Source organism: Stylophora pistillata, chromosome 3 (genome assembly GCF_964205215.1).
Source record: "Stylophora pistillata chromosome 3, jaStyPist1.2, whole genome shotgun sequence".
Classification (NCBI taxonomy): domain Eukaryota; kingdom Metazoa; phylum Cnidaria; class Anthozoa; order Scleractinia; family Pocilloporidae; genus Stylophora; species Stylophora pistillata.
In genome coordinates, this window is record NC_142521.1 from 35,021,911 (window position 1) to 35,038,464 (window position 16,554).

Sequence of the window (16,554 nt, forward strand, 5' to 3'; positions counted from 1 at the left end):
TACAAAAGAAGTCATTAAAAATTAGCAATGTCATTAAAAACGTGATATCCCATGACTATTTGAGTTTGTATACTTTCCGCCCTACCCAATAAACATGAAAACAAAAATCTAGTAAACCAGCCTAGAAAACAACTCCGATATAAAGGAATAACCGTGAAAGCGAGGTTAGTCCAAAACCTGTTCAGATTTCAAGTTAAGGACAGAAACATTCATTCTTAAACAAATTCTTTTAATTGCTAGATTGAATTTGCCCATTAGGCATCATAAAGATATTAGCATATTTATGGAGGTAAATCCTGGGAACTTCAGCTACTTGAGGTAATATTCAATTTTCGCATAAGATAATGAAATTCTAAGAGCTCTTGACAGTGTGATTATGATGTACAGATTCGGCTTCGTTAGCCAAATAAAGGGATGGTTTTATTGTCGAATACGAGTTTCACTTCTGTTTTTAATCATTTATTACTTTAAAGAGTATTCTCAAACATTGTGTAGTTGCATTAGCGAACTCAAAAAAAGTTACAATGGCTACTCTTGAGGAGTAGTTATTCTCTAGGAATAAAAAATGAACTGCTTCGCTGTTTTATTTGACATATTATAAACCCTAGTCTGAGCTCACTGATCTTTTGTACAAAGTTTCAAGGAATGTTTTAAGCATGGCAATTTTAAAGAAACATGTCCTACACCTGGCTGATAAATACTGGATCAATTCCAAAAAAATTCCGATGTAATATTAAAGTAAAAAGTTGTAAAATGCTAGTTAATTTGAAAAATAAAGAAAACTTCAGCGTCAAAGTGCAAACCTGTTCTACTTCCTTGCTGAAGCCGGCTTCAAATCTTTATCAATAAATTCAACATATCAAAAAGTGGTCCGTGAGCCCAATATACTTACAATCTACCAATACATCACCCCACCAACAGAGTATCAGCATCATCAAATTACCTGCAAGTTTCAGCAAATTTAATCAACGCCACTTCCTCGCTAGTTTCAATAACAAAAGCAGTTCATTGTTTTGGGAAAAAATTCAGAAAGCACTGTGTGTTTAGTTTAAAACATTTTTTAGGCTTCTTGTTTTCCAAAAATTCGTACCTATTCCTTTGAATATGTTTAATTTTGTCTATTCTAAGATGATATGATAGCATTGAATATAAAGTTTCGCGTTAAACTCTATCTGAAAACCTTAGGATAAAGATGTTTTTCAGTCTGGGAGAGTAACATAAGATAAGATAAAATTTAATTATCTAGACAAATAATTAAGGACGAGAAGAAAACTCGCGAAAACTATACATTGTTCAATAAAGCACTCCATATCATCACGATATACGGAGTGACTCCAATAGCGGTAGCCAGCTTAGATTTCCTTAAAAATATTAAATTAAAATAAAAACAAGCAAGCACACCGAAACAGTAACCGATACACTTTTAGAAAATCTGGGTTCTGTTTCTCTATTTTATGTCTATCTGTCTATCTTCTGTCTATTTTCTGATGTTTTAGTCACCTTAGTTTGGAATGGTTAAACTACCAACTTGTTTTTTTCTTAGAATTAAACTTTTCAAACTCTTCGTTGCTTCAATAGGAAGCCATAGCCACTGTCCCGCTGCGACCTTAAACTCACTCTACTTATCTGGACGGCAATTCTGTTCGACAAGAATATTCGATTTGACAGAAACCGGGTTGCTATTTCGATTTTTTCTAATATGTTAATTTTAAATAATCTGTTCATGTTATCTTTTAGCAGTATTGCTGCAATATATACAAATTAATCGAATGGAGCCCTACACTGCTGTAAAAAATAAAATGTTTCATAAATCCGAGCTTTCACCGATCAACGGCATCATCAGGGATAAGAAAATATTCCGGGAACGTTAATTATCTTTTACTCCCTTTGTTTATACGGTCCATCATTAGAGCCTTTATTATGTTCCATTCACAGTTTATTTCAATAGCTTTTACACACAGTCAAGTCTTTCACACACTTCACCACACACTCTTTTTACACACACATATAAATATATATATATAGCGCTCCCAGAATAATTTCTTATCCCTGATGATGCCGTTGTTCGGCGAAAGCTCGGATTTATGAAAAATTTTACTTTTTAGAGCAGTATAAGGCTTCATTCGATTAATTTGTATTTATTTTAACTGTTTACCAATTGGTAAATCTATTTTTTTCGGTTTGTTATCTTTTTTAAATAGGAATTTCATCAAATACTCATATATATCTTTCATGTTTAATTTTTCTTTTGTTTCTTCTTGGTTTTAGATTTCATGTTTACTGGCTAGGGTTGAAAACACAAATTCAGAGAATTGTGACATTGTTAATTTTTAATCACATCCTCTGTAAGACAGACGTTGGGCGCTCCACTATTTAGATGTAGACGTTCTTTGTTTTGTTGAATTTAGTTTATCAAGACGTTAAGAGCAAAATCGTTAATTTACAGTTGAACGATATCTCGTGGTTCACAAAATTGTTAATTTTTAATGATATCTTTTGTATGACAGATGTTGGGCCGACCACCCGCTGTCATATTGTATCTAGTTTATTGAGATTCCAATAGCGATATCTTTAGTTTTAGCTTCTCTTTCGAAGCAGTAACTTCCGTATTTTTTATCTTGCTATATAGGACCTCTTTAGCCGGATTACACAAAACGTTGTTTAGTCCTATTCGCCGTCTGTACTCGAATTTCGCAAGCTCTTGCGAAGGATCTGAAAGGTGCCTCACATACGGTAGGTACACTCTCATGATCTATATTATTGTGAGAAGTTTCCAACGGTCATGGTGCGCTGAGTTTGGCTGCACCAGCCAGCGAGTATTCCTTACAATCTTCATTGTATTGTTACCCGCGTTTTGGCAATAAAATGATAAATCACAATCTAAGCCTTTAGCATTGAGTTTATTTCAATCAAATATTGGTTACCTCGTTATTTCATTAGAAAACCATGCTGCTGTGTTATTTTGTCCTGTTCATCGTCATATGGCATGTACAGCTAAGCCAAGTCAGTGGGCAGTGCCATTGCGATCTCATATTCATACCAAAAAAACGCAATTTACTAATCTATCATCTGACCAACTGAATTTCATGCGATCAGGAGTCATCAAATCAATTACTTGCAGGTTCCTGCAAATTAAATCAAAGCAACTCTCTACCTTGTTTCATAATCAGGAGCAGTTTATTATCTTGGTACAATGATAATCTCGCTTTATTTGTGTACTTTTCTTAATCTACATGCTTTGTTTGTCTATTTTCTGTTGTTTTCCGCACACGGCAATGGATCTCTTACTTTTATCAATTATTCACCTGCGCTGCGAATGGTTAAATAACCGACTTGTTTTTCTTACAATTAAACTTTTCAAACTCTCCATTTCTTTAGGAGAAAACCTAACCATATTGACCTTTAACTCTCTCTCTTTCGGCAATGATTTTCCACATGATACACAGTTTGTCGCTGTTTGGTTATTTCTATAATGTTTTTTTTTTTTTTAATGTTTACATAGAGGCCTGTCCCAATTGTGCTCGGCAGCTTTTTAGCAACTTTTGGCGTTTAAGGCAACTTTCTGCGGACACAGCAACCTCGAGAAGTCTTTGCCTTTCAGAGCAGTTTTTGAGAAAAATGTATGTTTGGGTCAAGCACGAAAAAGTCAACGATTTCATGGAAAACTTCACTTTATGCAAATTATTTGAATGTTTATCAGCCTTTTAAACACATAACCTGTCCTTAACAACGGTTCGCGATCCTGATCTTATAATGATGAGTAATCAGCAAAAATGAGTCGAAATGAACCATGTGTTTTGTTGCGTTGGTCTTAAATTTCATCCATATTAGCGAGCAACTCTTCTTTTTTTTTGCCTTTTATTCTATCAATAAATACGGAGGCTTATAAATTAGTTTTTTTATATCATTCTTCCCTTTTTTTATTTCTGTTCTAAGAATCTTTATTTTTATATTTTTTTTTATGTCCACTGATCGAGGTTGAAAATACAAATTCAAAGAGTCATGCGAAATCACGTGGTTAATGATATTTCCAGTTTTCAATGACATAGTTTGTTTGACAGCTGTCAAGAAGTCTACCAGACAGAGGATACTGAGGTTTTTTGCCTTATTGGACTCAGTTAATTGAGAAATTCAGTGCAAAGTTGTTTCACTCTTCATTTCGAAGCAGTAAATTCCAAATTGTCTTCTTTCTAATACTATGTCCTCTGTAGCTGGATTACACTAACCATTGTTAAGTCCTCCTTGAGGTGTGTGCTCGAATAAAACTCCTGTAGAAGATCTAAAAAGTGCCTCGCTTACGGTAGGTAGACCGAGAGGAACTTTATTGTTTCAAAAAGTTACCAAATGTCGCTGGGTCGTTGAGTTTTGGCTGCGCAAACCTGCGAGTATTACTTTAAATTTTCTACTTATTCACACTCAATAAGATAGTTGGCGATAAAATAATTGTCATTTTCTGGTAGAGGGGCTCTCTATAATTTTTTATGTCGATTGATAATTATAAATTTTTTGTCTTAATATGAGAAGGTGGTAGCGAGTTTAAAGAGGACATCTAAGATCTACAAACCCTGAGATTAACGGATTGCAATCGACGCGATAGGCAAATTTAATTAGATAATGCACCTGACTCTCCATGTTAATATTTACATGTACCGCTGACTTAAAACTATCATCAATTTAGAATATTAAGGACAAGTTGATTTATTTTTCCAAACTCTTGTTATTCTAACGTATGAGAACATTTTTAATATCTTCATATTGTCGCCATGGTTAAACTGACTTGCCAGAAACACTTCACTGTTCTTAAACTAAATTCATTATAAACGTATTTGGATTCTTCTCATGAAACTTGTAATGAAACAGACCTGACAATTTTCATTTCATTCAATTTTTATTCCATATTAAACTTGGGGTTAGATTCCGGTCTAGCAATAGGGCTCAAAAACGCACCATTTATGGTCATAATTTTCTTTGTTAAAGGAGATTGGGCTCTTTTGTTAGTAGCACAAAAACGAATATAATGGCTTAAATGACTAATATAATCTGCTAAGGTGGAGGGAAAAGTTAATAAATGCGTGTACCTTAGTTCCGACCGATTTTCAATTGCGTAGGGAAGTGAAAATTAATTTGGAAAGCGGATTGCATGTCAAGTCAAGGCGTTTTTCGTTTTCCGCCAATGGCACTGAAACTGACGTTCGGAGGGAAAATTCATTCCTTCACAAGCGAATTCTATGCGGTGGCTCATAAGTGCAAGTCAAATTAAAATCAATTTACTCAAAGCAAAACGTCATGCAACATTACAAAATAACTCAAGGAAAAACAAATAAACTCACGGCAAAATAAAATAACTAGCGGCAAAATAAAATAACTCACGGAAAAATATGACGAACTTAACGCAAAACAAATCCAACTCATGGCAAAATAAAATAACTAGCGGCAAAATAAAACAACTAGCGGCAAAATAAAATAACTAGTGGCAAACTATGATGAACTCAAGGCAAAAAAAAAATCCAACTCACGGCAAAATAAAATAACTCACGGCAAGATAAAATAACTCGCAGCAAAATGCAATAACTCGCGGCAAGATAAAATAACTCGCAGCAAAACAAAATCAACTCACGGCAAAACAAAAGTTAAAATTCATTTGTGGGTCAACACTAATTTTCGCTAGTGATGAAATTTAAGAGCTCTTGACTGTGTGATCATGATTGACAAATTCGGCTTCCTTTGCCAGATAAAAAGATGATTTTATTGTTGAATACGACATCGTCTTACTTTTTGAAATTTTTATTACTTCAAAAAGTATTCCTAAGCATCGTGTGGTTGCATTGACGAACTCAGACAAAATTTATAATGGCTACTCTTGAGGGTATCAGGAATAAAAAAATTAACTACTTCGTTATTTATTTCACAAATTATAAATCCTCGTCTGGGCTCACTGATCTTTTGTACGAGGAGTGTTTTAAGTATGGTAATTTTAGAGAAAGATGGTGGACACCAAACTCATAAATAATGGATCTGTTCCCAAAAAAACCCGATTTTCTGTTAAAATAAAAGGTGTGAAACGCTACCTTTAAAAAGAAAAAACCTCATCTTCAAAGAGCAAAATTTTTAAACTTCCTTGCTTGTACCTGCTTCAAGTCTTTATCGATAAATTGAACATAACGAAAAGTGGTACAGGAGCCTAATATATCTGCAGTCTACCAATCCATTACCCTAGTGAAAAATACCTGCAAAGTTCAACAAATTTAATCAACTTCACTTCCTCGATAGCAATAACAGACGCAGTTCATTGCCTCGGGATGATTTGGAAAAATCCAAAGCACGTTGGCTTACGTGTTTAGTTGAAAACATTTTGGAACTTCTTGTACCTGTTCCTTTGAATATGTTTCATCTTTCACTTCTAAGATCATATATTAGCATTGCTGCAAAACAAATATTTAAGCTTAAGTGTTTCATTCCAGCTGCACCCATCCCAAGTTCTATTTTTTATTTCCTCCCCCTTGAGGAATTAAATGTGTTTGCCAGAGCTGCATGTCCTGAAACTCGTTTACTGGGCTGACACAGAAATTTGAGAAAACACAAAGGTGGATTTGAATGGCTATGAGCAAAAGGCTCATAAAAGGTACAACTAATTAATTTCGTAGCCCAGTAAAGGTGAGGGCACTCAAAAAAAAAAACAAATTAAAGTTAACAAACGAAGAAATTCTACCGAAGCAACATGGGAGGGTGGGGAGGGAAAAAACTACACCTTTCACCCGGCGAGACAATGAATGACTGGCGCAATAGTGCGTGAATGCTCTGGCAAACCTTAAGCTCCATAAGGGGTGGGGGGGGGGTTCATTTAGCTCATCCCCATAACCCCTTGGTAGATACCACAATGCTGTCACGCAATCATAAGGAACCGCCCGCATATTCAAAAACAAATCCACAGGAGGAAGGGCATAGAATTCCTATTTGCAAGCAAATATTTTTCTTTCTTGTATCATTAAATTTTGCTCAGAAACTAACACAATAAACCTTATCTAAAAACTTTTGTTCACTTTCTTTGAGTAATGATAAAGATCAAGACGAATTTCTTATGCTGGGCGGGCAAAATGACATAAGATAGATTTAATTAACTAAATGAATAATTGAGGATGCGCAGAAAATACACGACAAATGTAGATAATTCAATGAGGCACTCGATATCATCGCGATATACCGCTAGCCAGTTGAGATTTCCTTTAAAAAAATTAAATGAAAATAAAAACTACGAAACAAACCGAAACAGTAACCAACACACTTTTGGAAAATTGCGTTGTCGCGGGAAGAAGGACACAAGGCTAATCATTAGTTTGTTCTTTTCTTTTTCCATCAAGAATTGTTTGTGTTTTTTCTGGTGTTTTCCGTTGAAGATAATGGATCTCTGACAGTTATTTTAATGATTAAAATTAGACATCTGAATTGGAAATGGCTAAATTACGGACTTGTTTTTCTTAGAATTAAACTTTTCAAACTCTTCATTGCTTTTATAGCAAGCCACTGTCACGCTACCACCTTAAATTCACTCTATTAGCTTTAACGGAAATTCTATTCGACAAGAATTTAAAATTTGTATAGGTAATCACATGATTTCGAGAGCAATTTGGAATAAATAAGCACGAGTAAATTTTTTCAAAGACTAACAAAATTGCACGAGCCCGTAGAGTTTTCATGCTAGGGTTGAAAATATAAAAATTCAGAGAGTTGTGCAATTTCGTGTTGCTAATGACATTATTGATTTTTAATGATATCTTTTGTATGACATATGTTGGACCTTCCACCATTTAGAAACAGACGTTCTTTGTGTAGTTTGATTTAATAATTGGCACGTTAAAGCAATATCGTTAATTTTACCTTCTCTTTCAGAAAGGACCTCTATAGCTAGATTACACAAGTCGTTGTTGAGTCCTGCTAGCGGTCGGTACTCGAATTTTGCAAGCTCCTATGGAGGATATAAAATTGTCTCACATATGGAAGGTACACTTTGAGGAGCTATATCAATTTGAGAAGTTTCCAATGGTCATGGTTCGCTAAGTTTCGCTTCACCAGCCAGAGAGTATTCCTCAAAATCTTCCTATTATTCACAGTCGCGTTTTGCTAATAAATGATAAATCATAATGCACGCCTTTAGAATTTAGTTTATTTCAATTAAATATCTGTGTTTTTCTCATTCCATCAGAAAATCATGCGACTGTGTTCTGTTGTCCTGTTCATCGTCATATTCTATGCACAGCTAAGCCAAGCCATTGCGCAGTGCCGTCGCTCCACAGATTCGGAGTATGGTCATCACCTTTCTCGTCACGTTGTTTCAACTCGAAAAACTTCCAGTATTACTGAGTGTGTGATGATCTGTTCGAGCGAGTCTCGATGCAAGAGTTTAAACTTCCATTTAAAAGACAAGGCATGTGATTTGAATGATGCAAACAAACATACTCACCCAAAAGATTTTGGTCCAAAGGAAGGTTCAGTTTATATGAACAAGGTATGGCACTAACGAATTCTACAGAAATAAAAGAAAAATTAAATTTCTTCTCTGGCTCAGCCATTGCCAGAAATTTGGGACAATATGGTGGAGACGGTTCTCGTGTTACGAGCAAAATGGCGCCGAAACAGTATAAGAAAATTTATGGGAAAAGATTGTTTTTTCAAAATAGCTGTCTAAGAAAGGGATATTATTTCGCTGCGTACTTGGAAATGCAGCCTACATCAATTAAAGCCTCCATCGCTACGAAAAAGAAATACTCAAATTCAAGCCTACCTTTTCCCAAGGTATACCAGTAAGCTCATAATTCTGACTCCATTTTCCCATACAAATTCTTAAAATCTGCTTCGACTAGGTGTTACAATTCTTTCCGGGAAGCTCTTCGTATTTTCACAGAGCTCAAAAGCCAAATGCGCCATTTTTGATTACCCCAAATTTAGGAAGGAAGAACACGAAAGATACAAGTCCCAGTAACTGCACAATTTGGCCGCCATTTTCCTTGTTTTAACGTCTTCTTTGGCTTTCTGGGATAGAAAGGTACCAGGCCTTTCTCTCGTGGGGTTTTACAAAAATAGAAAGTTACGTGTTCACTTCACTTCCCCCGCCGCCATAATGAATTGTCTGTAATACGATATACCGCTGACATTTCTTAAAGGGCTCGAAATGTCCCCGATTTCTGGTACAATACAATACAATATTCTTTATTTAACGAAGGTTAGCTCAATGGATAGAGCGCTGGACTGTTGTGCGGGAGGTCGAGGGTTCAAGCCCCGGCCGGACCAACACTCAGGGTCTTAAAATAATTGAGAAGAATTTGCTGCCTTTCTATAACATCAAGAAATGGTTAGATATTCTAGTCTTCTCGGATAGGGACGAATAAATGGAGGTCCCGTCTCCTGCAGGGTTTGGGTAGGAGACGTTAATTTCCCACACACGAGATTACTGTGTGATGGATGTCCTCCCCTGGGGTGGGATGGGTGGGAGGGTGGACTAGCACGAATGGTTCCTATGTTCCTTTCTAGTCCTTCCCCACTGCAAAACTTAATGCAGTGAAAATGGACTAAATTAAATTAAATTAAATTAAGGTGACCTAATTAACCCAATGAGTTATCTAACTTACGGCCTTCACAACAAACCCACCATTACACCCCAGGGGAGGACATCCATCACACAGTAATCTCGTGTGTGGAAATTAACGTCTCCTACCCCAACCCTCCTACCCCAAACTTTGCGAAAAAAAAAAATACACTTTTCGTTTTAGGGTTCATTGCTTCACGATCTTGACGACCCACGAGTGAATACATCCAGACCCAAATAGCCGACAATAACGTCTTTTGTTTTATAAGATGCATTTGTGTTATTGACCAATCGTATTGCCTGGATGGTTGCATGTCAAAAACGGCGCGATCCAGAGAGTAAAAAAGTAACCTTAAAGAAATAAATAAAAACAGATGAATACATGCATGAATACATAAATGATTGAGTAGCTGAAGCTGTTTGCCCTATAAAAATCTATAATCTATAATCTACAGGATGATGAGTTCAAATCTTGCTCGGAAATTCTAAATAAGTGGCCCCAAGCGGAAAGCGGCTACTATTGGATAAATATTGGGAATAGAAACGTACAAGTCTACTGTGATATGAAAAAACATGGTATGTATAAAATGATGAAATCAAAAGCAGAGTAAACTGTAATGAAAACACTTAAATTCTGCCTCTAGTGAGAAAGAAAGACTATACGTTCTGTTACTATGCTTTTCTTAGTGGCAGTGTTGCTGTACTTGTAATTCAGTAAGGGAAATGCAGCGAGGTTGAATCATCGCGCATTCCAGTAGATAGATAGCCTCTTAGCACCTTTTCAATACCACGTATCTGATGAACTTGGATGTTGAAGAGCAAATTTGAATAGTCCATGCCAGAAAAGTATAGGCTTTACCTGGAATAAATTGGTCTGCTATATTTTGTCAAGGTCCATAGGAAACCGTCCCGGGAAATAAAAAGAAAAGCAAGTAAAAGTTGTTTTGAAGGACTGAGAACTAGTCTGACCACAAGAAGTAATCCGCCATGTTGTTTTGTCTCACTAGTGTAGCTTGTTATTTCGTTAAATTAAATGAGTTAAATTTATAAAGAATTGTTTTGCTTTGAACCCCGAAATCGTTTGGAAGAGCAAAAGTGGACATTAAAGTTTGGTTGTTTCTCATATGTACATTTCTTTTATTTGGGTTTTTTCTTTTTTTCTCTTTTCTTGCTACAAGAGATGTTATCAGCAAGGATAACTACTTCAAATTTCTTAAGAATAAGATCGTAAAATTTCCTGTTAATTTTCTCGGAGAGTTCGTCACCCAGTGCGCATTCTGTTTGTATACTTGCCATAATTTTACTGGCTGACGTTTGTACTTATCAAACATAGACAACAAAAAGACTAATTTGATGACATAAGTTACATTATAAATGACAAGTGGCCACATAAAAACTAATTTTACTTCATTTCGTCATTCACCAGGTGGTGGATGGTCCTTAGTTGTGAGTATCAGCTCAAAGAATAACGATCACCTTCGAAGCGCAGCAAACAATTGTCTCAACCTCTCGCTGTGTGTTCCCTTTACTGACCAGGACCGAGGACGAAAACTGAGCGACAACGACATACATGAGCTAGCAACGACAGAAGGTAAATATGGAAAAGACAAGATTACAATAATGATAAAATTATATACTAGTATAACATAGAGTCGATCCACTACACTCTAGTTGACATACTGTGTTTGAATATTTCTTTTGCTTTATGCGGTATATTTGTAGACATGTATGCCAAGACCCCCCTCCTTCACTCAATATTGCATTCGTCGATCCTAGGTTGTAAGAACTCAGTTTTCTGCTATTCATAACCCCGGCCGGCGTTACGAGAAACACGTTTAAGCTAGACCGTGGCCAGTAACAAAGTGATTAGTGAAACAGGCCGAAACAATTGGTAATGTCTGCGATCTGATACCTGAAAGCCGGCTGTAAATGATAGTGTCTCCAGGTTTCTTCGTATTTGGAGATTGTAAAAATTTTACATTTTTAAAACATTTTTATTACTTTTTTTGATTTCGTTGTGTAAAACAAATAATAGGTTAACAATAAAGCGTACAAAGGTTTTTATTTCTGAAAAAATGGTTAAGTATTATGATCTAAATGGTTGTGAAGCGAAGATGAATGCTCTGTATTCAACTATTATTTTACAAGCTGAGATTATTTATTCACTTTTTGCTTTGGTAACAACATGTGGACAATATATATATATATGATATATGTATATAAATATATATAATTTTATAAACAGACTAGGAGAAGTCGTGGCTGTGAAAAAGTGCTCGATGCGGGTTGCAGAGCGTTTTAACTGTAATTTGACTTTATAGCACGGTATGTTTTCCATCGATAATAAAAACCGTCTGACGATTGCAGCGCAAGCTGCGTGAAACTCAGAGTAACGGTGAAACGATCTTCCTGTCATTAATTCATAACCGCTATATAATTTTATATAGACATATATATAGATATTCTATATAGATATATATTATATATATATATATATAACATTTGGACGATACATATTAACAATTATTAGCCGAAGGCGAAGTGAATATTGGTGAATATTCCCCGAGATGAAGTCGAGGGGAATATTCACCAATATTCACGAGCCTTAGGCGAATAATTGTTTTAGTATAATTACTCAGGTGATTATAGAAATGAGCAATGGAATGTTAAATTTTATTTGTCATTGTCACGCGTCAGTGAACAACTGAGCGAGAGCCACTCGAACGGACAACAGACTAATTTTCTTGTAAAAAGTCCCGTCTTTCCTCCTGACTGAGACGTAAAATATTGACAATCATTTATTCATCTCGTTGACCTCCATTGTCTCAAAGTCAGTGGTAAATTCGGTTTTTTGTTGAAATCATTTTGTTGACTAAATAAAGTGTTGCGGAAATTTAATATAGTTGTTTTGATTTTTTCATGCATGTCGAAATAGGCAAAATTTTCACGGGAATTTAAATGGTTTCTTTGTTACGTTTGGCACAATTTTCACACCTTACCTTTGAAGAGTGTCATTCCAAACTTTGGGGCGTGTTCGGTATTCCTCAAAATGGCATTTTCTTTCATTAGATTAATTTCCTCTTCAGACACATCGACAAAGTGCGAGGCGGCCATTTAAAAACTATAATCATCTCGCCAGAGGTGATTATAACGGAATATGACGCCATTCTTGGCCAATTAGAGCGCGAGAATTTCTATAATCACCTGAGTAATTATACTAAATGCATATATATATATATATACAATTCAAACTGACTAAAATGAAACACACATTCCCTGTAACTCTGAGTTTCGTGCTTTTGCACTCATCAGACAGATTTAATGATATAAAGGCTGAAAGTTTCTAAAGAAGCTGCGGTCGATGCTAGGTCGGCGGGGGTAACAAGGTAATTTTGTTATATCAACTAAGTTCGAAATTGTAAATTGGCCACCGTAACGAGTAAAAAGGCTGACTATTCGCCCCGATGAAGGGCTAACGCTCGAAACGTAAGCTTTTTCACTCGTTACGGTGGCCATTTACAATTTCAACTTAGTTGATACAACCAAATTAGATTTGATAATATATATGTATTTCTTGGTTTTAGTCTATCCTTGCGGTAGAGTGCTCGATGCGTTTGCAAAGCGTGGTATATCTGAAGATTGAACTAGTCTATAAGACAACTTTTTCTGTTATATTTAGATATATGTATCAAGATGATTTCTTAGAAATATATGGGTATAGGATTACATAACTTGAAATGGGCAACCAAACACTTCTTTACATTACAGTCAAATGTATGTCTATGTCCTTCCAGGAACCTTTAGGGTTGATGTGTTAAAAAGTGATGGCATTTTCCTGCATACAGTATTTTATCAGGTAAATGTCTGACGCTCATTCATTTGACGATTAATCCTTCCTTTTTAACTCATGGACTTATCTATTTACCAATTATCGATTGCTTCTTTTTTTTCTTGATAATTTTGCTAGTTAGGCGTATTTGAAAACAATTCTTTCTTTATTTGATGTCAAATGCAACACATCATTTTGCACAAGATGACCTCATAAAAACTGTACCGAAGCTGGAAGATGATAAAATTCATTTAAAACCAATACGTTAACCCATAAATTGAACACAAAATTTTCAAAAGAAGAATAAGATCAGTTGGAATATTGCAAAAAACAAAAACAAGCAAGATAGAATCAACTCAGATAGAATCAACACCCTCCTTCAATCCCTTCTCCTTTTCTTAGTTCCAGATCATTTCATTAATAGTAAGAACATGAATTGTAGTTAATTTAAGAAGACAAGAAAGTTAATTGAGCTAATGACGACCACACCATAAGATAATGTCCCTTTTTCTTTCTTTTAAGATACCCAGTGGGCCAAACAAATTCAATTCAGCATGCCATCAGGGAAAGTAAGTTTACTATTTTTTTTTCCATTAATCGTTTTTGCTCCACTTGGTCTCTGCATTTTAAGCAGCAATACCAAGTATCAATTTAAGATAGCGCATGTATCAAGTAAACAGGGATCACAATTTCTTATTGAAACAACAAAAACTCTCTTTTTCTTCGAAAAGATGGAGTGGAAATCAATATAACACGGGGCTAGAACAACAATTGGCTCAGGGATATGGATAATCGTTCTGCATATCAATTTGTCCCCGAAAGCCTTCCCGAATTCACGATACTTCCTAGATACAAACAAGTAAATCTCTTTCTTAGTGCAAAAGTATGAAAGGCTGGATGACCACATTTGCATATGAATGTAGATATAAGGCTGGTGCTTGACTACATCTTTTGAAAAACAGATAGTTTGTTCATTACAGTTGTCCACGAATTATCATATCCCATTCTTTTCCCTATCACTGGGAGACTAACACATGCACCAAGATTGACGTGGGATATTGCATTTGGGGAGCATGCCACTTTGGTAAGTAAACGCGTAAGAAATCTTTTTTCAGCGCCTTTCTTATTTGCAGGGCATGTAATAGCCTGTTCAAGGCGACTAGTTAGACAAGCGGGACGCAATCGTAATACGGCATGATAATAACGGCGGAGCCAAAATCGAGCACCGTTAAACGTCTGGTGCAGCACGGCGTGTAAGCAAAACATTATCTTCCATTATGAAACAAGAAACGATGACCCGGACCAAGTAATCCCCGAAAGTATCCAAGCGTGAGGTACTTGCAGAGACAAATGACGTATATTTTAACTAAACTATTTAAACGCTGATAGTTTCTAAAGAAACTGTTTGGGGCTGCGTTTCCCTCCAATCACGTAGCTCCTTTTTCTACCGTTAAAATCACACATAACCCACAATTCCTCTATTCGCTCCGACGAAGGGCTAACGCTCGAAACGTCAACTTTTATAATCGTAACGGTGGCCAATTTACCGTTTAAACTTTGTATTTAAATTTAAATTAAACTATTTTAAGTCGAGCAATCACAACAGAATATCAAAGCAGAGACATTTATACAAGAAGCCAATCAGTACAACGCCAAAAACTGCAACCGACCAAGTTACAATGAGTTTTGTTTCTCAGTATACGAACATCGTTTTAATTACTGTGCGAATTTATTCATCAATAACTATAGTGTTTGATGGACTTGATAACGGAGAGTGCGGCCAGCGCTGGTCTTCATCCCAGATTGGTGAGTAATAAAATCTCCAGTATTATTAGGTAACTCAGTCAAGTTATGAGATGCAAATATTCGTCTAAATGTTTTGTAGAGCTGATCATAGTTAATAGAGGGGACCCTCTATTAATTATGAGCTGACTTATGGACATTTGTTCACTTCTTTCTTTTGACAAAACAAAACTAAGCGTTACCCTTAGAATATCACACAGGTCGAGTTCCTTCAGATGGATTCAGGCAACAGCGCGATATCAACTCTCTTATTTATTTCCTTACTCTTTTCTTTCACTTTTTTTCTTTTGTTTTTGATCACGAAATCAAGGATGGATGGGGGGAAGGGGGGGGGAGGGGGTTTGGAGGATAAAAGGATGAAAATTGTTCAAGCCTGATAAGCAGTGTTTAAATTGTAATTCTGGCATCCTTACCCACCCTACATGGATAAACAGTGAAATGATTAGTCCGTGGCATTACCCTGAAGGAGATGACCCTTTTTTTTCAATTTCCTTTTCCTTTTTTATCAATGGTAGTTCCAAGGAGGAGCTCGATCACTGCTTTTTATGGGTGTTCGATAGTTTAACAACTTAATTTCACAATTGATAGTTAAAAGGATTAGATTAAAGACAGCCCAGGTTCCTAACAGGTCACATAAATATCACGTCTCCCTCGATAATTTTTATCTCAAACAGGTAACGGAAAACGTGCTCTGTATGGTCACACATGTGGCAACTTTGGAATATACAAAAACAATGCAGGAATGATGTACGTGAAGTAAACATTGGAACAGTCATTCGCGTAAATGAACCAAATGCAATACGAAAAGTTACTGTTTAATCGTAAATGTATCAGGGGAAACGGAGCAGTTGATATCTTTTAGCATAGAATGACATTGATAACAGCAACGTAGTGAAAAAAAAACTTAGTCTATCATGACGCAGGATGAATAGAAATCGATAGCTTTGTAAATAACAACTCTCTTTACTGTTTTGTGCTTTAGTTCGCCTTCATACATATAAACCTTTAGTTCATGTATGGATTAGGCAAAGAAATGTACTTATGATAATTGATAACAATATTTATTATGATTTCTAATGGACTTAAGAGTTGAATTCTATCAAAGTAAGATTCAATTAAGGTTTTATCATTTAAGGCAAAGCTTTAAGATTGTTTAGATTTCAGGAAAATGTTAAATGGTAAGGCAGAAAATGAGGCTCGACCATTCATTCTTGGGCGCCATGCACAATTTTATGTCACGGTTAATTTAAGGGAAATCCATGTGTCACATTCTAAGTTTTTCAATAGATATTTTGCCATTCGGACTGTTTCCACGGAAAGGTACATACATCAGTACATTATC

At 35.7% G+C, this 16,554-nt stretch overlaps 1 protein-coding gene across 4 annotated transcripts in view; it reads left to right on the forward strand.

The window, feature by feature from the left end:
• The window catches only part of LOC148735818 (uncharacterized), a 28,454-nt gene that overhangs the window by 11,485 nt on the left and 415 nt on the right, over positions 1-16,554 (forward strand). The window contains exons 2-11 of one of the 4 annotated variants that reach the window (XM_088754910.1): positions 2,630-2,733; positions 7,888-7,998; positions 8,201-8,503; positions 10,036-10,156; positions 11,007-11,171; positions 13,375-13,436; positions 13,932-13,978; positions 14,390-14,493; positions 15,159-15,215; positions 15,887-16,554. The exon at positions 15,887-16,554 is cut by the window's right edge and continues 415 nt beyond it. In XM_088754910.1, the coding sequence (XP_088611036.1) occupies positions 7,966-7,998; positions 8,201-8,503; positions 10,036-10,156; positions 11,007-11,171; positions 13,375-13,436; positions 13,932-13,978; positions 14,390-14,493; positions 15,159-15,215; positions 15,887-15,972 (978 nt within the window). In that variant the 5' untranslated portion in view covers positions 2,630-2,733; positions 7,888-7,965 and the 3' untranslated portion in view covers positions 15,973-16,554. Of the gene's footprint in view, positions 1-2,570; positions 2,734-7,887; positions 7,999-8,200; positions 8,504-10,035; positions 10,157-11,006; positions 11,172-13,374; positions 13,437-13,931; positions 13,979-14,375; positions 14,494-15,158; positions 15,216-15,886 lie in introns of those variants that run through there. The other 3 variants (XM_088754911.1, XM_088754913.1, XM_088754912.1) reach the window with 3 other exon arrangements.